The 25,758-nt window shown below is 40.3% G+C and overlaps 1 protein-coding gene across 9 annotated transcripts in view; it reads left to right on the forward strand.

Annotated features, from left to right (window-relative positions):
* The first annotated feature begins 2,925 nt into the window (after window positions 1-2,925).
* bcas3 (BCAS3 microtubule associated cell migration factor) overlaps window positions 2,926-25,758 on the forward strand; it is a 294,364-nt gene continuing 271,531 nt past the window's right edge. For 8 of the 9 annotated variants that reach the window (XR_012928166.1, XR_012928167.1, XR_012928168.1 and 5 more), the window contains exons 1-7: window positions 2,926-3,032; window positions 4,624-4,711; window positions 4,910-4,964; window positions 5,453-5,528; window positions 6,448-6,554; window positions 14,262-14,343; window positions 18,465-18,537. Coding sequence is in view for 5 of the 9 variants with exons in the window: in XM_076035852.1 (XP_075891967.1) it covers window positions 4,641-4,711; window positions 4,910-4,964; window positions 5,453-5,528; window positions 6,448-6,554; window positions 14,262-14,343; window positions 18,465-18,537 (464 nt within the window). In the remaining 4 variants the exon portion in view is untranslated. Of the gene's footprint in view, window positions 3,037-4,623; window positions 4,712-4,909; window positions 4,965-5,452; window positions 5,529-6,447; window positions 6,555-14,261; window positions 14,344-18,464; window positions 18,538-25,758 lie in introns of all 9 variants that reach the window. The other variant, XM_076035853.1, reaches the window with a different exon arrangement.

Consider the following 25,758-nt stretch of genomic DNA (forward strand, 5'->3'; position numbering starts at 1 on the left):
TATTGACCTAATAAAGGAGATTTATTCACTATATTTAAATGATTGCCTCCAGACACAAACAAAAAATAAATCCATCCTCAATTCTTCTCAAGACCAACAAAAAAATCCAAATGCTTTTTTTTTTTGTTGCATTTTTCGCTGTTTTTTTTAAACTGTGAAACACAATATAACTTTGTCCTCAAAAACACCCGAATGACACAAAAACACAATCTTCACTGGTGCCTTTGCTGCTCCTTCTATTACAAAATGCACAAGACATTTTTTTCCTACTGAGAAAAGATCCCCACATGTGCATTACATGTTTATTCAAGGTGCAAATGGGGTATAAAAGACAATGCAACACAATGATGCCGGTGAGCACAGCTCAACAGGAGGGAGATTTATCTTCTGGCATATGGAACCAAACACCAGCTGACATCCAAATGAAAACAAATAGACAGAAAACACAATGCAGCAGCAAAGGCTGTGCACGTGCGCATGCGTACGCAGCTGTCTCGTTAAATGAGGCATGCTGTGATACACTGTTGCGGAATGTGTATGACAGTAAGACAGAGAGAATAATTGTGACTGCGAGATAGAGCAAATGATGTGTTGGAGGGAAGTAAACAATGCCGCTTCCTGTGATAGACTGCAGAACACTTTCCGTCCCATTGACTTTGAATAATTTTTCATATCAAATGAAAAGTAATTACATCACAGCAACTCGTGTTGGATGGTTTTCTTCTGTGTGTGCGTGTGCGCAACACGATGGGCATTTATACTGGTCAGCAATTTCATTTAGTCTGCTGAGTAGAGTCTGAGGGGGCCTGCAGAATAAGTAATAAATTATGAGAGCTTTTTGCAGAAATCTAGATATGGTAAATTGTACATTATCATTTTTATATTAATTTACACTTAAAGGGGAAATATGTTAGTGGATAAGTAAAACCCTGCACAGATTATTGATTAAGCTGTGAAACAAAATTTCCTTTTCTTTACTTTTTTTTTTTTTTTTTTACGTAATACTGCGTAAAATTCTGTCAAGGGCTCAGATTTCTATCGCAGTGCTCATTCACTCACCCTCCCTTTCTCAAGCTTGGTAGTTACACCGGTGGTTTTCATGTATCAAAAAGGATGTCCTCAACAACAACCATGCGGTCTAAATCAATTTGTATCTATACATCTAATGCATCTATAATCCATCTATAATGCATCTATTTAAATTATTTGTGTGCCTAAATTTAAGTCACTGTCACACAAGACGACCATGATGTTTTTTTCCCCAACACTGGTAGCATTTGGCTACTTGTGGTCACCTGGCGCTAGCAGCCTAACTAAGCATTTAGTCACCTGGATGAACGCCCGCTGCTAGCGGCCTGCTTCAGCACCCACCCAGCCAGCTAGCTAGCAATAGCCGCCTGCTTGAGCATTTTGTTCGCTTTATATACACACTTTATATTGCAGTCATCTGACATTCTGAACTATTACTCCTTACGTTGGAATATCTTTCAGCAGCAGAAGTGAAAGCGTGCCAGGCATAGCAACAACAACCATGGGGGTAACCATAAATATGAAACATGCCCTCAGGCTGCATTGTCTGAACTGCCTTACTAACATGGCATGCCAGAGGATGACTACGTGTGAGCAAGACCCTTGCTAATGTATATATAAAAGATCAGTTCTATCTATCTTTCTTTTACAGTAATTATGCACTTCCACAAACATTTATTTCTGGGTAGTGTTTTAATCCTTTGTCCTTAAATCATGCCAAATTTTACACACTGCACCTTCAAGTTACCAAAGTGCCTTTAAAACAACATTAATATAGATTAAACACTAAAATGAACTGTACTGTTTGGTCACTTATATGTATCATTGCCTTTTGATGCCTTTCGACGGCTACATCAAGGCATATTACATGACTCATGACACTCGCATAACAACAAAGAAAATACGAATACTAACGCTGATATCTTATTCTGTTGAACTTCTTGACATGCTATTCTATTCTATATTCGCGCATATTTTGATCTCATTCTATTTTTGTGCTTTAATGTTCTTTAATATTCATACCTTTGGTGCGTCTTCCTTGGTGCAATCTGAATTGTGTTTTGTAACTCTTGTCAGGGCTACGTAATCTCGTGTTAATCTCAACTCTGATCTCACATCTAAACTCATGCTGAATATAATGTATGAGATTAATAATCTTTTTATTACCAGGTTAACTTCCTAAATGTTTCATACATCCAGTTCATTTGTATAATTTGATTAAAGATCAAGTAATATCCAAAAGATTCCACTTGATCAAATGTGATCTTACCACAGCTGTGTGTCTTCAGGGAAACATAAAGGGGATAAAAAGAGGCATACCATGTGACTATAAATAAAACAGGAAAATGCTCAATACAAAACAAAACAAGAGGAGAGGAATTTGCTTTGTCAAACACTCACCAGTATAGAGTCATGGATTAATGCTTTATAAAGACACATTACGTTCATGGGCTACCATTTGCTATTGACATCATTTAAATATTTGCCAACAAAATTCATTCGATCATTCACAGTGCTATCTTCAACTAGAAGTTGAGCTTTTGTTCGTATTGATGAGAATGAATTATTAATAACTCAAGATTTTTATCGGTACATTAAAAATGTGCATACTTGTGTATGCCTTGCCCACACTGGAAATGTATCTATACATATATACAATTTTGCCAGCTGCAAAACTGGGGAAGTTAAGAAATTCTAGTGAACTTTCGCGAAAAAACCACGTCACTTTCGCCGACGGCAACAGAAAACGTGTCATAATGGGGACGCAGACTGATTGTTTTGATTTTTTTTAAAAATGTGTTTCACTAACCCGTGACGCATGCTAAGCCCCGCCCTTTAATTTGACCCATTGGCTTAACGAAAACCTTGCTGCGCTGCAATTGGCTCCTTATTACACAACAGAGTTCCGCAATTCTTGCCAGTGTTTTGATGTTTTTGGTATAGCGCGGCTTGGAAGACATTCCGACTAAAAGGAACTGACACTGGTTACATTTTACAGCACGGTTTGTAACAATCAACATTACCGCTGAAAACGGTGTCGCGCCCAGATACTAGCAATTTATATCTCATTGCAAGGCTTCACTGCAGTCATATTGGGTAGTTTTATCAGCTAATGCTAGCGAGCTAAGTTGCTTAGCGTCGTGGTCCTTATCTACTCATGTTTAAAATTTAGCGTTGTCCGGATACTGGTGACTGCTGTTCCAATTATATACACCTTTCGTGTCAAGCTGGTGGTATTTCAAGGTAAATGTTACGATAAAGAAGTCGAGCTAAGAAGCTCCTCGGTGTGTTTTGCTTGAAGCTCACACAGCAGAGGCATAGGACCTACAGCAAAACTACATGCAGCCTCTAGTCTGTTCTATTTATGACGTCGTCATAAAGGCTTTTTTTCACCAGATAAATTAAAAGCACACGTCGCACCCAGTGTTTCTCTATGACTTAGAAACCAGCCGAATATATCTGTCACCAACCAGCATCTGACAGGTGTTTTGACTGGCCCTTTAACTTTGGGAGGCTGCATTAAACCGTTCTGTGTTTCCTTGGGGCTACTGATAATTTTGCCATAGGTATGTCTGCATAAGTAAGTGAAACTAGTTCGTAAAGTGACTAGTTTGTTTTTATTCAAAACGTGTTTTCATTGTATAGCACCAGGCAGTGTTGCTGTAGGAAATTTAAGCTGACATATGGCTGCATACCCCGGGCTCAACTTATCCACTTGTTTACAATCTTCAGCTTGATGTCATCCAGTAGTTCTAGTGCAAGTCTGGTTCATCATTCCTGCACGATGCACATTGAAGAGTCGCGATGCGTCGGATATTCTTCTTTGTTCATCTCTCGTTCCTCTCAATTAATCAAGAATGAGTTTGTTTTGGTGTTGTGACCGTTGCTGACAGGATAGATGGGTTACACTGAAATAAGCCGCGGCTGTGATGCAACCGCTGGGAGAGTTTCTGCAGCATGTTCGTGGACTGGTTAATAATAGTTGGGCCCAGTTAGGGCTGAATAAATTGGACGTGCAGTTAAGATTATTTAGCCTGTATGAAACAACAAGTACTGCCTGCATTTGGTGGTTCGCACAAATTGTGAAGCAAATATGTAAAGTACACTTTACATGGTGAACACGGTAAAGTCACTTCGGTTCCTTTTCCTTTCTGGATTGTGATTTATTGCTCTGTATCAGTCAATGATGTTTTATTTTGCCTCTAATAGTGTCAAAGAGAGTTCGGATGATGTTGATCTGAAAACGGTTTGTTTACTTGTTTGAATGTGTAATATTTTCCCCACAAAGTAACTTAAATTTACTTCTCTTTGTTGAAATCGTTGTAAATCTGCAGTCATGTTAGGCTTTTTTTGCTCGCTACAATATAACATGATTGATAGTCAAAATAGATAATCAGAAAATTGTTGTGGCACATCTGTATTTCACCTCAATAATCAGATAATTTAGTAGCCTCCTTTCATCCATCCGCATGCTAATTTCTCTAAGAAGAATCGACTTTACACTTGAGATGTTCTCCAGAACGGCACAAACAGGAAGTTGTCACTGTTGTCAGTGGTGTACTGTAACTTAAAAATGTCATCTCACCATCCCAGGATCAAGAAGAGACACCATGGCGTCAGATTCTCCACGCAGACCTAGTCGCTGTGCTGGAGGGGTTGTGGTCCGAGCGCAGGCTGCCACGTAAGCACTGTCTCATATGTCCTGTGGTGACATACAGACTGTGTATGTGACTGCATGTGTGTGTGTGTAAAAAGATATCTGTATGTTTGTCTTAATGTGGGCGCTTAACAGTGATGGACAGAATAATGATGGCTGGAGTGAGGCTGTTTGTCCATTTATCAGTCAATGTTTAAGCTGATAACATTTCTGCTGTTACAGTGAGCAGTCGTACATGGAGAGCGTGGTGACCTTCCTGCAGGATGTGGTTCCCCAGGTAATTTCCCTTTTGCATGTATTTTCATTGTATTCCTCTTGGAAAGCTGTTATTTTTTTTGTCTTGCAGCGTCAATGGGCAGGGCGCAGAGGAAATGATAAAGCCGCTTGAAATAAATTCTGATTTCAACAACAACCACGGTTGATCAAAGTTCTGCACTGTTTCAATGAAATCCGAGTGAATTGTTTGTTGCAATCCAGACGTCCAGATTCCACAGAACATAGATGACAGGGGCAGTCCCTCAGTGTTTCATCCATGAGAAGATCCATGCTTAAATGTTACATTACATTTTATAAAAGGACAAAAAGCTAGCGTTGAATATTTAATCAGACTGTTAAATCTGGCTCTGTACCTTTTGTAATAATTATGATTTCAACTGGACCTTGATGGATAGGATGTATTTAATAAGCTCTTTATCATCTTTGGAAAGTTGCATGTATGCAATATGTAGTGATTGGTTCCTCCTGTCTTTGTCTTTCAAACTCAAGGCGTACACTGGGGCCCCTCCCACAGATGAAAAAGAGAAAGTTATTTGGGTTCGATTTGAGAAAGCTGACATCAATGGTAAGTGACAGGGAAGACGGCGGACGCAGTATCTTGCAACAGCCCCGTGCACTCCGCTGAAAGAAATAACAATTTCACAAGTAACATTTTATCTGTTCCAGTTCTTCTCTTTTTTTTTCATTTAAAATATCTAAAGCAAGTGTGCATCCAAACTTTCACTTCATCAAACTTCATTCATATCCTGCCGTTAGTGTGTGCAGCCTTACTTGCCCGTTTCAATTTGTGTGTGGATTTTAGAGAAACACTGTCTGTGTTCTTTTGGAATATTTTTCCTTTTTAAATATGTAAATGTTCTTGACCAAAGCGGATTCATTCGACACATTATTACTGTTCTCACCCCAATCTCTTTCATTTTTCATTGTCACTACCAGGTTTGTTCATTTGGTAAATTTAGAATAGTATTGTGATCCAAAGCTGTGTGACAAACGTGTCAAGATTAAACATAAAATAATATTCAGAAGTATATTACTTTAAAGAAAAACAAGCATTATTTAAATATAAAATGTTTCAGGTTTGACAATATTTTGATCTCAGCGGGTATAGAAGATGAATGAATGAATGAATGAATTTGCTATTTCAAAGCAATGTGTTGACATTAAATGGAATAAGAAACACAGATGTATGTTTTTAAAATATAAGTTTTTTTTTTTTTTAATTTCCCAATAATTAAGCCATTTATATTTATCAAAGGAGCAGACACACTTAGGAAAGTTGTGTTACTGCGCTCTGCATCTTTAAGGAACCCCAAACCTGAAGCTGCTCAAGGTTTATTGATTTTTACCCTGAAATCACAGGTTGTGAAAGGAGTGAGATAAAGTGGGACATGAAAGAAACAGGATCCTTTCTTTTAATTGTGTTTTCTTGTGTTTTTCAAATGATTAAGAAGAGGAATTTTCTGTCTAATTTGCTCTTTCTGCAGACACAGCTCGCAATCCAGAGTTAATGGAGATGCACAGCAGTACAACTGACCCACCTCTCTGCCTGATGATCGGCTACACCGATGGGATGCAGATCTGGAGCATATCTGTGAGTCTGATCAGATTGTCTGTCACTGAGTATTTTGCAATGACATTTTCAGCAAGGTAGGATTAAATTAATACATACGCGTTTGGCCACACGAAAGCTGTGTATTTTTTTTTTTATGAAAGGGCAGTGAAGAAAACCTCTTGCATAACTTATTTTTGTGAACTCCTGATTTCCCTTCAAAAAGGAACTTAAGTGCCTTTACACCTGAACAGCACACTGTGTCAACTCTAATGTTGTTGTCTATGAAACATCTTTATAAAAGATAGAAAAGAAAAGAAACAAAATAAAAAATAAACGTTCACGTTAATTATGATTGGTTAACTGATTTTAGGTACACAGGCTTTACAGTTGATTGTGTAAATGACGAATGCAAATATTTTGCAGAAGTTTGTTTGCTATATTTGCTACTGTGGGCTGTGTAAAGACATGTTCTAGCATGTTGACTGATGAAAAACAAAAAACAAACAAAGTAGTCAGTTCAGTCATTGATCCGCAGTAGTTCGATCAATTGAGGTCTTTTTTTATTTTATTATTTTGTTTTGTTCTGAAATACTTAAGTTGGTAAGTTAGATTAAGATATTTTTTTCAGCATTTAAGATAACGTAAATATGTATAGCTTTGTTTGACAGTACACGCTCTGACCTCGTTCAAATAACAACTACACGCAGTGCATGCATTTGTTCGCTAGGGGGAGTTGTTGACCGCGTTATTGAGAGCATTCGACCATACGCGAGCACAAAGCTTCTGCTCAGAAAGTTTGCTTCTGAGATAACCTGAACATGTTGGGGGTGGGGGGAACACACTTCCTTTATTCACAACATGTTTTACCACTATCAATATCTGTGGCGCTTTACACAACATTTCTGATGTTTGTGTGAAGTACTTTTTATTACATCATATTAACATACACATTATCAGTATGCAACATATCTCCTCCCAAAGTATGATAAGAAGTGTAATTATAAAATAGAGCTCTATTGATGATTCCTTACAAATACTTTATTTACACCTCAACCTTTTGTGAACATAGCATTTTGTGTCGTCACAATTTTAATAATATGCCTATTAACAGTGTCAGTCAGCACAGTTGGCAGCTTGCTGGTATTTTGCCTGCTAGACAAACACAAACAAACCATTGCATTTTGTTTTCCCTGTTCTAACAATAAACACGCACTTTTTACTTTGTTCCATTCTCGTATTGCGGTATGTGACCACAAGAGGGAGACAACGAAACAAGGGATAGGAGACGTTGCTGCTGCAACTGTGTGCTATTTATTTTTTGATTTTATTTTATTTGAGTTCTATTTTTTTTTGTTGTAAACAATGCGTAATAAAGCAGATTTGTAATTGGAAATTCTAAATCCTTTTCTTTCTAAAGCAACTACAGCGATGCAGACGCCACCAATGAGGTTCATTGTCTATGAGTGCAGAAAGGAGGTTTAATTCATCTCTCTCTCTCTCTCTCTCTCTCTCTCTCTCTCTCTCTCTCTCTCTCTCTCTCTGTCTCTTTTTAAAAAATATATTAGCACGAGACTTACGATACCTCGGCACGTGGGCTGGTGTTCTGTTCAGTTTGAGTGGGAGGTTGTCAGTGTAGAGGGTAAAGGCCATATCCAAAACGCCATCCATTTGGTCATCATAAAGCCCCAGCAGTTCTAAAGCTCATGGGCACCTCTACTGCCTGTCAGACACAAGGCTGGCTTCTGGTCTGAGACTGCGGTTCTGAGGGAGATTTTTTACGCCGATCATTGTCGGCATGGGTAGAAATGAAGCATCTCGACCGTGTGGATTGAGGTTCAAGGCCCCGGAGCGTCTCCGCTCTACCTCTCATCACACTGCGGCAGACGCTGCTCCCGTCGCTCCTCTGAACCAGGGGGATTACACGTGTGCGAGCCACGCTGCGCATCCCCGCGGTGAGAACATAAGCTCAGTTGAAGCACCTCCAGGATTTGAGTTGGAGATGGAGAACTTGACACCAGTTGTGATGTCCACAGCCCCGCTCACTCACACGCTCTCCTCTCGCCGTGTTTTTCTTTCTTTCTTTCTTTCTTTCTTTTTTTTTTTTTAGTTTATGTGATGTTACTGGGTCGTGTTCTTAAGTAAGCAGCGAAGGTGCCGCTGTCTCTCTCTCTCTCGAGTGGCCATGAAGTGTTTGTGACAGTCGCTAAGCCGACACTCTCCGTAATGGCCCGGCCCGAGTTTGAGCGCGCACCCGTCCCGTGCGCTCGTAAAGGTGGCTCCTCCCGATTGGGTGTATGGACGCTGACAGAGAGCGTTTAGAACACGTAGATTAGCACCGACGAGGTGTCGTCCAGCGCCGCCTGATAAAGGGCAGACTGTCGGGGGGACTGATCGTCCGTCTGCTGAGGGCGTTGAGTTGAAACGCGAGGTGGCGGGAAGAACAGCGCGAGTGGCGGTTGAAGGTGTTGGACATGTAAACATATTTTACAAGCTCGGAATCCAGTCGGGGGAATGGAGAGACGTTGCACTGAGAGGTGACATTTGTTGAGAAGTGATCATCTCTCTTTCAAGACGAGTGGGACTAAAGCAATTGCTTTCATTGTAATATTAATGTTATTATTCTTTTTTTTTTAAGAAGCTGTGAATCTCGCTTTCCCTGATAAGAATATTTATTCTAAAAAGAACCCATCGCTAGAAATTCTTCGTAATTTAAAGTCCTTCAAAAAAAAGAAAAAAAAAAACATTTCATGTGGTGGTTGCCTAGTTGGAGTGTCTTATACAGCAGTTTTTGCCCAGTGTAATTTTCAAGATGAAACCAATTGGACGGTGACCTGTTAAAGGTTGCAACTATTCACATACATATATGTATCTCTATAGAATTGAAATGGAGATCTGACTCAGTTAGACGTCAGTGATTTGAATAAGGAGTGATGATGAAATGAACAGGAGCAGGCCATCGTTTCTTCTGTTACAAATATGCAAAAAAAAAAAAAAGTGACTAAATGGTTAAAAGTACTAAAATATTATTTTTTTTTATTATCTGCTACCATGTAAATTCACAGTGCATAAAAGATTATTGTTGGTGTCTGGATTGTCTGGATTGTCTGGATTTTCTGTACGTGCGTTATTGCAGCTCACTGGAAGAAGCGGTGCTGCAGTGCGCTCGGCAACGCCGCGCACTCCACGTCCTCTCTGAGGCTCACGGATGAGCACCTGTTACTCCGTGATCCCTGGAGCACCTGCTCCCCCCAAACATCCAATATGTCCGGCACTGTTTCAGCGAGCGGGACTCACTTGTAAATATGGCCCAGATATCTGTTCAAAGCTTATGGCATTACATTTGAGAGATTAAAACAGACGGGCAGACACTACTGTGATTTCACAAAGACACCCCAGCTCACAAATGAAATGAATATAATGAATAACTGCATGCGAGGGGAAAAAAAAACGAAAAAAAAAAAAATCAATTTGGCATATTGCATACGCAGGTCCACTAATGTAATGGTGGGAAGATTGTGGATGCGCGTGTGTGTCACACTGAGCCGTGTAAGGCGAGGATGAACTGCGGGTAATGCACAATAACCCGGCGCATTAACCTCTGGCCCTCCCCTCTTCTCATTTTAATCCAGAAAATTCCATTATTCCTCCTCGCCCGTCCATTTGACTGTGCAGGAATGCTCCTCTGCCGCCAACCTCCCTTTTTTTTTTTTTTTTATTCCTGATACCAGCGCTCGTGTAACCTGCTCATGTCTCCAGTGTTAATCTACCACTGCTGGGCCTGAGCACTCTGAATTGAAAAAAAAGAAAAATAAATAAATAAATAAAATAACACAGCTGCAAATCCGCCACTTTGCAAAGGCTACTAATTGCACAAAAGAGCGATCATCTCCTCGGATGGGTTTAAAGACTTAGAACAAACAGATTAGAGCACTCACAAAGTGATAATGCAGGTTTCACTGTAATTTAATGCAAGGAAGAATGAAAACAAAAAAAGTGGGGCATTCTGCGCTTAGAACATCATGCCGTTACACATGCCAGACACTGTCAGAAGTGACTTGGGCCATCGACCTAATACGCCAGCAGCCCTGTTTAACTGAACATCTCACGCTGTTTAGACTACTGGATTAAATTAGAATTTATAAGAAAAGAGGAGGTTCTAGGTTGTTTTAAAGATCCAGTGTGTAAATTCTTGAAGGAAGCCCAGTATTTAAAGATGCACGCCTGAATAGAATAGAATAGAACACCTTTATTAATCCCACATTGGGGAAATAGATTAAGAAAGGAACATTTTTTTTTTATTGAAACTTTGTGAAATGTAAAGTGGTTAAGAAGATGATTTTATTGAGTGCAGTTGTGCAGCCAGGAGACTGCAGTAAGAAATGGCCTGCGGTAACCTGCGGCTCCTTCTTGCACTGAGGCTGCAGCAGTCTTGCGCTGAAGGAGCTGCTCAGTGCTCCCCGCAGCACGTTTCATATTTAGGTCACGTGGGCCTCCTCAAATTCCGGGCTCCCTTAAAAAAAGGTGGTGCAAGATGGCATTTAACTAGGAGTAAGACCCTTGCTCTACATGGATTCTTGGAATACATGAGAACAGTTACATTTTTATTAATGTATTTATGAGCAGTATGTTCAGCTTTAACCAATATAAAAATCCTAAATCAAACCAAATTTTACACACTGGAACCTTAAGCCTTTCCTCTGGTGGTTGTTCCATGGGTTGATCTTGAACATTTGAACTATGTAGTGATACATTTATGTGTGACTTATTTTTTATGTGGACAATGTAAGCGACTGGACTGACTTGCTCACGTTGTGCGCAGTATTCGTGTGCTCCGCCCTCCTCTCGCAGTCCAAAGACAAACACTGTCAGACTAATTGTCGACTCAAGATTGTCCGTAGGTGTGAGTGTGAGTGCGGATGGGTGTGTTTGCGTGCGTCGGTGCTGTGATAAAGTGGCGACTTGTCTAGGGTGTGACGCTGCCTTGGCCCCGAGATAGCTGGGACAGGCCCCAGCACCCTGAGCGCACGAGTAGCAGAGATAGAAAATGGATGCACAGAAATGAACTTTTCCTTTTTCTTTTTTTTTCCAGTGTGTCAATGACGGCATATGCAGAAATCAGTTTAATTTGCATGTTCCACAAAAAAAGAAAAACTTTATTTGTTCCGAAGGACCATTTAAAGAATGCATGAGCGTTGTGACATGACAAACAGACACTTTAGCAAATGTTTAAGAACATTTTGGGCTGCGGGCTTGTACACTCGTGACTGTATGAGTGAAATGCATAAAGTAGATGAAGTTCAGAGCAAAGAAAATTCATCGGCCTCAAGATCAGCGCAAAGTGACCCAACGAGCCCTCTGTCTGTTTCCTCCTCCTAGTTTACTGCCTGGCCGTTACTTCTGCTATTGCTTTAGCAAAGGCGTGTTGAAGATCAACCTTTGTCGACTAATACTGTTTTCACTCCCGTGCCTGCAATGTGTTTGTCGCTCTTGACTATTTGGCAAGAAAAGGCCGTGTTGCGCGTCATCCGGCAGCTTCTTCCAACAAGCCGTTTGATGGTCAGCAAGACCAGAGTCTGAAACATTAACGAGCGTGTCTCTGGTTCTGCTTCCCGCCATGAAATCAAGCAACCGTTTGGCATGCCCACAACCGTGCCTGCAGGCAGTGAGAGCTCCAAACCGCTGCTCGGTGCACACGCAGTCTCAGACTCACTTGAAGAGATGGCGCTCGTAGAGTTGTAGAGGTTTGGATGCTAGGCTTTACACCATCACCATTTTTGTGCCGATCACCGATCACCGATCAGTGAGTTTAAATAAACCGATAACCAATCACTGATCCCATCACGTGAGGAGCAATATTTAAATGACTTCTTTATGTATTTATATACTTATGTGCCGTTTCCTGAGTATCAATCTTGCCATGCCCGATTGCAGTGTGTTTCTCTCACTTTGAAAAACTTCCACACCTCCGACATGTATGTTTGTGTCGCCCATGGATGTTGCTGTCGTGAAGATTCAAAGAAACTTTATTGTCCGTCACATCGCGACAGTACTCACAACAGGAAGAGGCAGGAAGTTTTTTGAATCATGAATCCTTAGCTCTCGGATACAAACAAATAAACATGTCGATGCTGTGAAACTACTTTGGAGTAAATGAGACGGATGAAAAAAGTTTCAACACGACCATGACGTCATTGATCGGATCGGTGATTTATGACATGACGCCCGATCACGAACATTTCAAAAAATGCCAAATATCGGCCGATCCGATATAGCCGGTATGATCGGTGTGAAGCCTATTGGATGCTAATCAAATTAGCAAATCAGCTGAAGGTCCAGACAGCAGACACCAGGAAGTGACACTATTTGCAAACAACAACATGCCAAATGTTATTTTTAAGAATATTTTTTTCCTTTTTATACACTAAACTGTGTTTTTCCCGGGACTTTGTTGGAGTTTTGGAACAAATCCAAACCACAATAGCATAGATCTTGTGCATTAAGGCCAAAGCTGAGCAATGACAACATAACTCCTCCAGTCATATTTGTCCTTGTCCAGAGGATCTGAATTCTGTCCGCATCCATCTTCCTCACTTCCAACCCGCTGTTGTTCCCACCATGCTGGCTGATAGACTGGAAGTGATAGCAGCACTCTGGCCAGATGGAGATAACGCTAACGCAACAACTGTTGTGATGTATTACAGTCACCATTAGTTTCCTCCCTTGGAACCCTAAACTGATTTTTTAACACATTTATTGGGCATAATCACATTTTGCACAGAACAGTGGCAAAGTCTTTGGTGCCGCTATGGATGGTTTGTGTCAAATGCCAACAAGTGACTCAGTGGCAGCCGTTTGCAATGGTGACGTAATTTCAGAAAGGAAGTCGAAGACCCGTTGGTGTCAGTCAGTCGCCATACCGTCTCACTGTTGGATTTTCTCCATGTAGTTTACACACAAGACTCATTTTAGGGCCACAATTCAAGTCTTCTTTGGAAATGAGCATGTGGTGAAGCTCTGCTTTTGACCTCACAATAATAACTTGACATTGGCCTTCACAAATTCTATATTTCAAAGTTAATGTGGTGGTCAAGTAATATTTAAGTAATCAAAAATGAGTAATAAAGAATGATTGAAAAAAAAGAAGGAGAGAGAAACATGACTAAAATCCAAATTCGCACCTCAACCTGGAAATAAGTATTTTGCCTTTATTCCGTACCGCTTGAAAATGAATGAGTCTTATTTCATTTTAAGCTTTATTGTAAAACAAGTGTATCTTTGTCGCTGGTGTCTATTTGAAGTAACCCCCCCCAACCTCTTCTCGTTGTACATGCGTTGTACAGTGAATAAAGTGGAAAAAAAAAATCTGTGTTATGCCTCTAATTCTGACTTGTCTCGGTTTGACTAGAACTAGAAGGCTACTTTTGTCCATTGCTCTCCCACACAAATACAATCTTTGTTGTTTTTGTTGTATTGCAAAAATCATTTTTCTGATCCTAAAGAGCACTGTGGAAGTATATTGCTGCTAATTTTTTTTTAATATTGGGACTGAATAAAAAGGAAGTCTTTGTATCAAAATTAAGAGATTGGAAACGTACCAATAATAAACAACATTTATTTATTATTAAGCTTTTATGCATTTAAAGCTGCATTTAAAGCTTAACTAATGTTTTTGTAATTTTGTTTTCCTGTTGCAATTGTGAGACTTATAAAGTCACGGTAAATTATTCTCCGTTCTCTTTTTCTCAGTTGGTAGGAGAAGCCCAAGAACTCTTTTCAGTGCGCCATGGCCCAGTGAGAACCGCTCGCATCCTCCCGGCGCCTCACATCAGTAAGTACCTCAAAGATAATCCTCTATGGAAACTATTGAAACCTCAAAGACGCTTTTAAAATGCAAGTTAGGGTTTGAATGATTGATGTTTTTATTTCGAACATAATAAATAATAAATAAATAAGGGAAGAAGGGAAGCAAGAAAGAAAGAAAGAAAGAAAGAAAGAAAGAAATGCCACATGTGCATACATATGAAGACAGAAAAATTCAATATAGAATACACATGTTGAAAAGGAGTAGGATTTGTTTCCATTCACGTTTCGAATCAGCATTAATGACTACTTATATGCCTTTGTGCTCTGAAGGAAAAGCCCATAAAGTACATAAAACATGGAAGGTAAATCTGTGTGGTATTACAAATATTGGAACCAGCAAGAGATAATCAAATATTTTCAATCGTCATGTCAGACTAAACTAAACTAAACTCGCCTTTTGAAGTTTTTATTCGGTCCATTCAGCAGAACATAATGTGATGCATATATTCAATTTGGATTTCTATGTTAAAGATGGGCTGAAAAGGAGTAGGCTCAAGCTGCAGCTTGTTTCTCATACCCTATTTATAAAGGAAATATAATTGCACAGAAACAAAATAGAAGATAATATTGAAATAGCACAATTGCAAATTTTGACTTTAACTGAATTGAAGACAACAAGTTAACTAAATCCAAGCAAAAGATGTCAAGCATTTCAGGTTCATGAAAAGAACAAAAATAATATTTTTAGTAATCATAACATGAACAATAACCATCATCATCATTTGTTGTGTTACATAACGATAGACTGGACTATCCATTGCAAGTACCACTTTTGTTACACAACTTAATATATCCAATACAAAAAAAATTGATTAATTACATTTTCATTTTTCATGTTTCCATTTTTGGTTTTAAGTTTGCTTTTGGAGTAATCTTTTGAAGTGGTTTCACGTTATTCTCTATCTGAAGTAGGCTGTTGTTGGCCTTATAGATAGTTACAGCAGTGTTGAGGTTTATTAGATCTTCAAATCTAAGAGCTTGTGCTGATAAAAATCAGTTGCAGCAAGGAAATCACTTCGGTATGCAACTCAGAAGACTTTCTTTGCAGGATGGAAAATGGTTTGATGATTGTTTTATGTGTATGTATGTTATGTGTATGTAGTATTGAATTTTGAGGAAATACTGCTCTATATAAAATGAGTTTTCATTTACATTGTGCCCCTGGCATTTTAAAATCAGAGGTTTCACATTTTGTGAAAAGTTCTTAAACATTATAAGAAAAAAAAAAAAAAAAAAAAAAAAGGTTTGTCTTTTAATGTAAGGAAGGACAGTTGCAAGAATAACAGTTAAACTTAGCTTATTCACAAAACTACTTCCACCCCATCAAGAGTTCCCCCTATCATTGTTTTTATATTGCTTTGTAATATTGTTTGGATTTTAATCTCAAATTAACGCTTCAAAATAGAGGCACAATCCTATCCAGCTCAATTTTCTAATTATGGTTATTGTTACCCCTTTTATGACTAACCCATAAACTTTTCCCTTGCATTGTGCGTTTAATTGTAGTATTGTTGTAATTTTCTTTATTGTCCGAGATTATTGTAACATGTCTTCCCAGAACGAATAAAAGTAAGAAGCATTTAACTTAGTTTAACTTAATTTTAGCATTCAAGATGCACACCTATAATTAGATTTTGTATGGCACTTCCTGATGTAGTTTTGGGGTTGTGGGCTTTCTAAGTGGCACAAGATCACTAAGATTAAAGAGCGCCCCATGTTGCCTCATCCTACTGTTATAGTCAATGTACGATTAGCGTTGGCTCCCTCTCAGACAGTGGTGGCGAGCCTGTGAAGTCAGTGCTGTTATGTTGCCAAACCCCTCTTGAAAGCTTCTTACTGTAGCGTCAACATTCTCAGAAATTTGCTTATGTAGCATTTCTCAATCCTGGTAAAAATATGTATTGTATTCTGTCACTTGTTTTATCACATCTGCATGTGGCAGCGCTTAGCGTGTTCTTGTTCCCCCACAGAATGAAAATTAATTAGATTTCAAGCTGCATTAAGAAGGTTTTGTAGCTGCCAAAAACTATAAACTGTAAACATTATCCAGTGAGGCATATTTAGCTACTGAAGACTCAAATCTGCTGTCCTGTAAGAAAAAATAAATAAATACATGAAGAATTTAAAGTATACAGTAACAAACATTGTGGGAAAGTGTAAAAATGACTTCATTTACAAGGAGGTGATAAGAGATAAGGTGAACATTGCAGGGTGCCATTAATTCACCCTTAGAGCACAGAATGAAACTTGTGCATCTGCATGTAAGATTTCAATTTTCCCATTAAACTTTAATTCTTTGTATTTGCTTTCTTTGCACAGAGCAGTAAACTAATGTAATGTATTTGTTATCATCACACTTTATGACACAATTAGCAGCACATCAGTCAACGACTAAGGTACGATTCCTAAGATCGGTGCTTCCCTAAATAATAACTTGACAATTGTCTTTACTTAAAGTTAAAGTCCTAATAGTGCCTCCATATAAGTAAGTCTGATCCATTGCAGACAGTGGGCAGAGAAAGCTGCCATGATGTCTGCTTGCCTGTTTTCTGGCTTCCCTGCCTGTCTGTCTGTCTCTCTTTCTCTCTCACCCCCCTTTTAAAGTGAGAAAATCATCTTTTTGTTCTCCGTCCTTGTTCCGTTGTTTTGGCACGTTTCAACAACATACAATGGTGGCATTTAAGGAGTGCTGGAAGTGGATGAAAGAGAACCACAGTAATAAGAAGCAGCAGATAGCCCCGACACATGGGGCGGGTGAGGGTTGGGGGGGGGGGGTCAATTCTCTCAGCAGAAAATAAATATGAATTGTCCCTCTGGAAGGAAGGAGACTGATTGCAATCTGCTTGGGCGCAAACAGTGTCGCACTGTGGTGAGCCATTAAAAGGCCAATTGTCTGGGACGCAAAGGCTGTGGGTGGGCGATCTTGGAAAGACCCGAAAATAGGTGTTGATGATAATGGGGCAGGGCTCCCCTTCCCTCTGCAGAGAGGGATGCACTGGGTTCCCAGAGAGAGGGAACACTTTCATCCGCATCCTTTTCTGGGGTTTATGACCCGTGAACTTCCGTTGTCTGGGAAAACCAGGATTCTGTTTCCTATTTGTTAGAAGAAAAAAAAAAAAAGCCTGCCTTGGCACTATATGAATGTATGTAGTGTCTGGTTCTTGGTGCAAGACTTTAAAACAGAGCTTTACTGACTTGGGTTTTTTTTTTTTTTACCAAGTTATTCAATTTGTGCATCCAGTCATCATATTTACAGTGTTTTTAAAGACAATTTTTATGGCGCAGCACTGATGTATCGACTGGGACTAATTTGCACGAACAGAAAGAAGCCAAAAAACAGATTCTGCCGGGAGTGTTAAAGGCTGGTATGGAGGGCGCATTTGCTCTCACGCCACACCACAAGAACTCAAGGCTGATTACTTTCAAGCCTCAAATTACAGTCTTCAAAAAGTTAACATCTTCTTCAATCCAAGCGGCCCCATCCGCCCAATTCCAATGATCTGCTGTCTGCCTCCGAGAATGAGACAGTCAGGGAAAGTACAGGGCTGGTCTACCGAATGCAACATCCTCTTTCCTCCTGCCACTTGATTGGTTGCGAATCCATCCTAAAACGCACGAAACAAACATATATAAAGAGATATAAAGTAAAATGTTGCTGCATTTGCAAGATTTCTCCTCCCGACTTCAGTTTTCTCACACGTTTCGGCTTTCTTTCTTTTCCCTAATTTTTCTCCTCGACATTTCACAACTTGAGGGACCTGCGAAAAACTGTGATCCAAATGCAGCCCGCATTCTTAATCAACCCACACTCGATTGTAAAGTACACACACAACAACAACACACCCACACGCACGAAAAAAAAGCTTGATGCTTATGTGAAAAATAAATCTCCCACAGAAATGTTTTGTGACACTAACTGAATTACAGGGCAACAGTTGTAATGTAATCAGTATGTTTCCTGTAATGTTAATGGGCTGCCTCTGGAATGAGGCAGCAATGGAGACCTTTCGTGCTCATTTAAAGAATGTCCCTCGCCGCTGCGCCCGGACCATCCCATTTCTCATCCGGCGACTCTTTTCTCCTCAGGTCCACTGAAGACGGACAGTTTTGCTGACAAGAGGCCCCTGCTGGGCGTTTGCAAGAGCACAGGCTCCTCAGGGTGAGTCCACCAGTGGGGGGGGGAATGGCGGACCCCACCTACTCGTTCAGAAAAAAAAAAAAAAAAAATCAAAGTCGGACAGTCCTCTTTCTTTACCCTTTCCCGTTGAACGTCCCTGTTAACTTTTTCCTCGTACATGATTCAAGGCTGCAAGCCACTGGAATGTTACAGATCGCAGTCAACAGTTGACAGTGACTGTGAGCTAATGGGCTCCCCAAGCTTTATCTTCTCATCTGCCTTGAGACTGTGCTGGGCGAGTCTAGTGTTTAGCATGTAACTATACTTATATATCGTAATATACTACTACTACTACTACTACTAATAATAATAATAATTATTATTGTCATTTTTTGGTCAAGTTCAGCATCAACCATGTGGTGTAATTCCTATCCCATCAAAACAGGTTGTGATAAAGACTGCACATAATTCTTGACGTGTTGGGGGCAAAGGTTGGCAAAATGATGGAAACCAAACTTCAAAGCATGCCCAACTAGGGGACAGTTTAATTCAATTAAAGCACACATATAGCACAGCAAATAATACTCGTTCATCTTTTTATGCCTTAATAAAGACGGAGAAACAAAATGGAACTTTAAATACGTTATAATAACCACGACCCTCACTACGACTCCAATGCATTTCACGCCAGTGTTTCCAAGTGTCTCCTTTTACTCGTTTTTGCGCTTAGTGAAGAACCCTGACAGGGAATTAGGATGCAGACATGGAGCAAGTGGCCAAATGTCTTTCAGCAGCTACACACGACGAAAATGATAGAAACATGGAATGCAATATCAATTTACATACATTTCATTGTTATTTTTTTTTTTAATATCTCATTACCACGCTCACTCACAGTCATTATAACTTGAAATGAGATGTTCATAATGACTAACCAAGACAATGAGCTGTGGGACATGTCTGTCTAAACCAGGTTGAACCCCCCAATCCCCTACTCCCCTGTCAAAACCACATTGACCCCCCCCCCCTCAACCCCCCTCCAGTTTGAGAACATTAGAAACACATTTAAGTGTATTGAGTGCCGTGTCACACCCACTACCCACCGCTTGAAACAACCAAAGGTTCTGAATATTTGCACCAACACTTGGCAGTCACAACAAAAACCTTTAAGTAGACTTAAGTGCAATGCAGCAGATCTGTCACGTTGTATTGCATTGCAGAAAAGCACGTACACTTACACACACACACACACACACACACACACACACACACACACACACACACACAGGAACAAGAAGAAAAAGTGACAGACCTCAAGGCACCTCTCCATACCCAGTCCATGACTGCCCCCCCCGAGCCCCTCCTCCTACATTCACTGAGGGAGAACTGTAATTTTGGTGCCGCTCCAGAGCAGCACCAAATTTAACTCAATATATCCTCCGCGGGAAATGAAATAAGGAAGCCTGTCTTCGGCTCCGTCTTGATGGAGACCACCTTCTTGATGTTTTCCACGAACTGCCGCCCCTGTCTCGCTGACGCCATTGCCGCTGTTGCTTGTGTGCTTTTCCTATGTCCTCACTGACACCGAGGCAGCGGCTCTCTGACGGTTTTGGCAAATCGCTCAGGCGTCGCTCGACACTAATGCTGAAAACATGCACTGTGTTGAAAAGAAGAAAGGCTGACCCCTGGCTGAATGGCACAGCTTGGTTCTTCCCTCTATGGAAGTGCTTGGTAAATAACACTCTGGTCAAAGAGAGAGAAGGAAGGGGGGAAAAAGGCTTCCGGGTGCGGCGCACTACTTTCCGTTGGGCCTGTTCATAAACTTACTAACGTCCTCACACAGTTTTTTAGCATATAATCATTTTGAAATAACAGATTTTCTTAACCACCAAAAAGGATGCTGTCCTGACACTTAAATGGAAAACAGATTGGGGCCTTGGCCGCTACAGCGGCGCTGGTTTAGAAGTCGGTCGAGTCGGCTCTAGGCTTAGATTACAAGATTTGCAAATTAAAGGAAAACCAGAGAAGGGAAAAAGCATGTGTGCCGAAGCCCTGTACTTGTGGATTTGCAGCCAGGCACACTCAACATAATTTTTTTTTTTTTTTTTTTCAATGGAAAGGATTATGCATGAAGTCCAAACAATGTATGGATCTTGTGATTTCCCTGACAGAGAAGCTGCATCCACTCCCTCTGCGCCAAGTCCACTGGGCTTTTGGTGTTGGTGAGAAACGCGTCTGCTGGTGCAGGCCGTGGTTTACTGCGGACTCTTTGAATTTCCTTTCTCTGCTTGTCGCTTAATTGTTTTCAACTGTTTTAATTGCACCCACAGTTATAAACCGTCGGTGGAGCTGGAGCTGCACTCTCTAAATCACATTTCATGTTGAGGACGGAGGCATGTTTACTGTGCCTGGGTGTTTGAATGTGCATATTTCTCTGTCAGAAGTTTATGGCCATGATGATTAAACACAAGTTGTTCCCCAGTTCGGGGATTTGCTAGTTGACAGTTCCAACCTTTAAGTGTCGCCTCATAACATCTCCAGATGCTAACAGGATGTGGGCCTGTTTTCTTTCTTTTGGCCAAAACAGTGTACTGGATTTTCTATTTTGAGTTCTAGGCAAAATACTGAGGCATGGTTGCAAGATATTGGGCGTCTCATCATCGTTAGCTCATCAGCATGCTTAAGTTTCTGCATTAATGGGCCATATAAATTATTATGCCTTGTGTTAAACTTGAAAAGCTCTTGCTGCTGAATGTGTGTTTTTATTTACTTTGAAAGCCTTAGTGAGAAACAATTGATATCATGGTTATGCTGCGGTTAAATGTTCCTTTTTATTTGCAAAAAATGCATTTTTCTGTAATTTATGCCTTAAAGCATGTTTGGGGGCATCTTTAAATCCTGTGGTGCAATAATTCAGGCTATTTATTACATGGTTGCGAGCCACAAATTCCACTTAGCTCACACACACATGCAAACACTTTTTAATGGCAAGCTCTAAACCCATTGTGGCACTAAGCCCTTGTGTTTCAGTGCACTTTCATGACGGGTTTCCCTGCGTGGACCGGATGTATTCATCTTTTAAAGTGTATTAAATGGAAATCATCAAGCTTTTGCATGAAACGAGGCCCCCAGATTAAGGGGATTTAGAGAAGTGATGCTTTTTATCCGCCATGAGGTTACAGTGTTCCTCAGTGTCACATTATGACCACACATGTCCCCGCCACAATACACTCACACACACACACACACACACACACACCCACACCCATGCGCGCAACTCCTCACGCACCGGGAGGAGAGAGAGAGAGAGAGAAAAAAAAAAATAGAAATCCAAGGAATTTATCCAGAAAACATGTTATTTTTTTGGAAACATGTTTTTGTGGTTTGATTTATTGCTCATTAAAGCAAATAAGCCCAAACAATATGTCATAGAGGAGCTTCATCCACGGATGTCCAGAGCTTGCATACAGTTTAAAAGAAGCATTGCTCTCCATTGAGAAAAAAAGTTAGAACAACATATGAAATCATTCCTGAACCTGTTTGTGATGCTTCTTTGTGGAAATGAGAGGAGTTGTAATCTGGCCTTCCACTTCGCCCCTACGCACACTCACTCACTCACTCACTCACACACGCTAACACGCGCACACACACACACACACACACACACACACACACACACACGCGTATGCACACTTGCTCAGTATAAAAGCAGTGCTTGGGGCCTCGGACTTCTATTCAAAGCGTTTATTTTGACTTGCATGTCTGTTTTATGTCCGTCGAAAATGTGTTCTGCCTCGCCAGTTCCCCCCCCCCCTTCAAATAGGAAGTCCGATTAAACTCAGTAGTACTGAAAGTGCTGCATATAAACACACCCGACAGACTGAATGATTGGTAATGACTTTTCAAACCTTTACCACAACCCAAATCCCCCAAAACAGGGCCCTGTGGTCAAAGCAATTAATAGTGAATTTTACAAAAATTGAAACATTTTCTCTCTCCTGTAATTTAGTTTAGTAAATCAAAACAAAAATGGAGTTTTATAACATTTTGCATGTGAGAAAAGTGGCCTTTGAGTCATAAAAGCTTATTTCTTTTTGGTTTAATAGATTATGCTGTATTTTTTACAATTTACATCCAAAACAATGTGTAGCTATAGAAGATCTATCTATTTTACATAAATGCTTTTATGTCAGCGATGTTTGAAGCAGAGTTACACTGTGTTCAGTTTTACAGTTTGGCTTCACAGCAGTTTGTAGGTCACACAAGTATGGAAAGCTGCTTTAAAACTACATGCTCATACAATAGCTCATTTACTTTTGGGAAATTTGTTGAGTAGCCTTGTTTCATTTTTTTCTTACGTTTCTTTGTTGTGCCATCCCTGTGCAACTTCAATGCCAAATGCTTTAACGAAGCAAAAAGGAAAGCAGACACATAGTCGTGACATTTTCTCCCCACTGAAACCATCACTTTCTTTTAGGACAGGATATGAATTCCCTTTGGTGAGATTATCTTCAGTTTAACTTGAAACCGACCTTTTTTTTTTTTTTTTTTACTGAGTGTGGCTTTAATGTGGGCTCATGTGCATGGCGATGTGCAAGGGGATATTGCATATTGGCTAACCCAGGACTATTATGAATAAGCGGCTCATGACATTACCCACCTCCAAGCCGTTCTGGTTCTAATAATTGTGTCATGACTGAGGGGGAAGTCAGAGGAGTGACAGTTACCGTTCGTGACCCACTCACCTGCTCCTCTTGTCACCATTCAGTAGGACTTGGCACTAGAAAAGTTTTAATTGTGATTTAAAAGCTAGAATTCTTGCTTAACATTAATAAAAAAAAAAAAAAATCGAATACTTTTCATTCAATGAATAACATTTATATCATCCTAAAAGCTAATCTAGTGTTCAACTATTTTTGCGTTTGACGTTTTGGCCAGTATGTATGTTTGACTCACATCTTTGTATATCTGGTACAACACGTCAAAACGGGGAGGAAATAAGAACCCTTGCATGACCAGATGTTTCTTGTGTCAAATGTGCCACTTAACTTTGACAGAAAATTGGAACACATGGCAGAAATGGCTAAAATTGGATCTACTTGAAGCTTCGGTTTTGGTAATAAATATTAATGTCCACCCCGCTGCTGTCAAAGGAAGAGGGGATCAGCTGGATTCATGGGATGCATATGCATGACTTCTTCAGTTGTTATGTTTCGTTTTTTTGTCTTTTTGTTTTTTAGGTTGTCCATGCAGTTGCTGTACACACACACACACACACACACCGCGAAATGAACCTTTAGACACACACGCTCAGAGGCGGTGTATCCAAATCTGCATATGGAAACGGTGAAGCAAATGTATTTTTGGGCAGCTCTGCACACGTGGAGCTGTGGTTGAACTTTTTACCCTAATTACTTTCCCACTAATGCTTGCAGCTTGCCCAAATCACCGTGGCTCCCTCCCCGAACCCCAGCGCCCTCTGATGTGGCTATCGTCTGTCAAGTGGGGGGAGGAGGGGAGTGCAGTGGTGGTGGTGCGAGCTGAGAATAGGGGGGGGGGGGGGGGGGGGGGGGATGTAAAGAAAACAAAACAAACAATAGAAGGAAGTACAGATCTAATGCTACGATAGGAAGCTGTCCTCACACATTGCCTCTACAGTAATTAAAATGATATGTCTAAAAATGCGAGGACATCTGCGTCATCTCATAAACCTTTTTGAATATAGCTGAAGTGAACCTCATGGTACAGTATATTAAGAAGGGACTGATGAATGCACATATGAACCTGCTGGCGTATGCTGGTTAAGTCACATTGGAAACGTCCTGTCGAAAGTCTTCTCTTGCAGCTCTCTCTTCAAACATGGCTAACCTTGGCTTGACCCAACTAAGGTTGTATTTGTTTAGCTTTTCCACAGCATGTAATTGCCGTTCGAATTTGGGAAGCTAGTAAAACTTTGCACCACTTGGAAATGTGGTGACGTCCCTTCCTTGTATACGGCGACGTGCCTGCCTTTTCATTGCTCCGGCTTTCATTTATGCTTTTCCCAGCCCCAGGAAATCTTGTGGTTTTGTTCCCCTCTAGCTGCCTTTAATGAGAGAAGATATGGTAGATTCTCTCAGCCAGCGAGTAAGTGGTCATGGAATAAGCGCAGCATGATGTGTGAATTAAAATAACAGATGTCGGTATGTTTTGTCAGGCTAGGTGGAGGATAGAGGGACAGTCAGAGGACACGCGACCTCCATGATGGTCTGCACTGACCACGTTGTAAACAGTTGCCTTTCTGAATGTAAGATTTAGGCGTGGATGTAAAAGTCACATTAAACATTGTGTTTTTGGGGGAGGTTCTTCCCATTCCGCTCAGTGCAGCAAAATAGAAAAATGACCCAGGCAGCAGAAGTTCACAGAAGGACAGAGGATAAGGAGCAGATATTGCACTATGTGCCTGCCACTTGCTAAGATTACAGCGTGAGTGCTAAAGGGCAGAATATTCAAATACTGTTCAAACTGTTTTGACTCATGACTCATTTATATCCGGATGTTTTCATTGAGGGTGAGTTTCATTCTTTAGAGTGTGAAGTGTGGCCTACATTGTTTAAAGTGACTGTATGTGATATCATGTCATCGCTAGAAGTCACAGTTTTGCACTGTATGCACATCACAGCAATTGTAAGCAGTTGTGTTGATACAATATCAGGGGCAGCTATGTGGGACCTACCACAAGCCAAGCCAATCATCATGCGTCTAGTTTCCCCCCTTAACTATAATAAGCTGAACACTGCATATTGATCCTTTAAAATATTTGCATACAGATACCAAAATCTAAAGCAGCAGTATAGTTAATAGTAGTTAATAGAGTTATCCTCATTATGTTTCTGTAAAATTTTTCTTCCAACAATTTAAGGGTGGATAGAAGTAAAATGTCAACTGGTTGGTTTTCCACTTCATGTGTTGGCATCCAAATGTCTCTCAACTATACTCACCTTACTCAGAGTCCATTGATTACTGAGCCCTTATTGGGTCAAGAGTATTGTGTTCTTGTTTTGTGAGTTTAGCGCTAAAAATGCATTTAACATGAAAAGGAAAAAATAAAATAAAAAAATAAAATTATTATTCACTCACAACTTTCTTCCCTGAAAGTTGTGAGTAAATAGCAGCGCATTGACACGACATTAATGCAAGGACCGGGCAAATATATGTGCCTTAGAACTGCTTTGTTAGTCCAACTTATTCTTTTCAGCATCTCCTAAAATTAGCAGTACCCTT

The sequence above is a fragment of the Nelusetta ayraudi genome, unplaced genomic scaffold (genome assembly GCF_046127955.1).
Source record: "Nelusetta ayraudi isolate G7.1 ecotype Tasmania unplaced genomic scaffold, CSIRO-AGI_Nayr_v1 ptg000048l, whole genome shotgun sequence".
Classification (NCBI taxonomy): domain Eukaryota; kingdom Metazoa; phylum Chordata; class Actinopteri; order Tetraodontiformes; family Monacanthidae; genus Nelusetta; species Nelusetta ayraudi.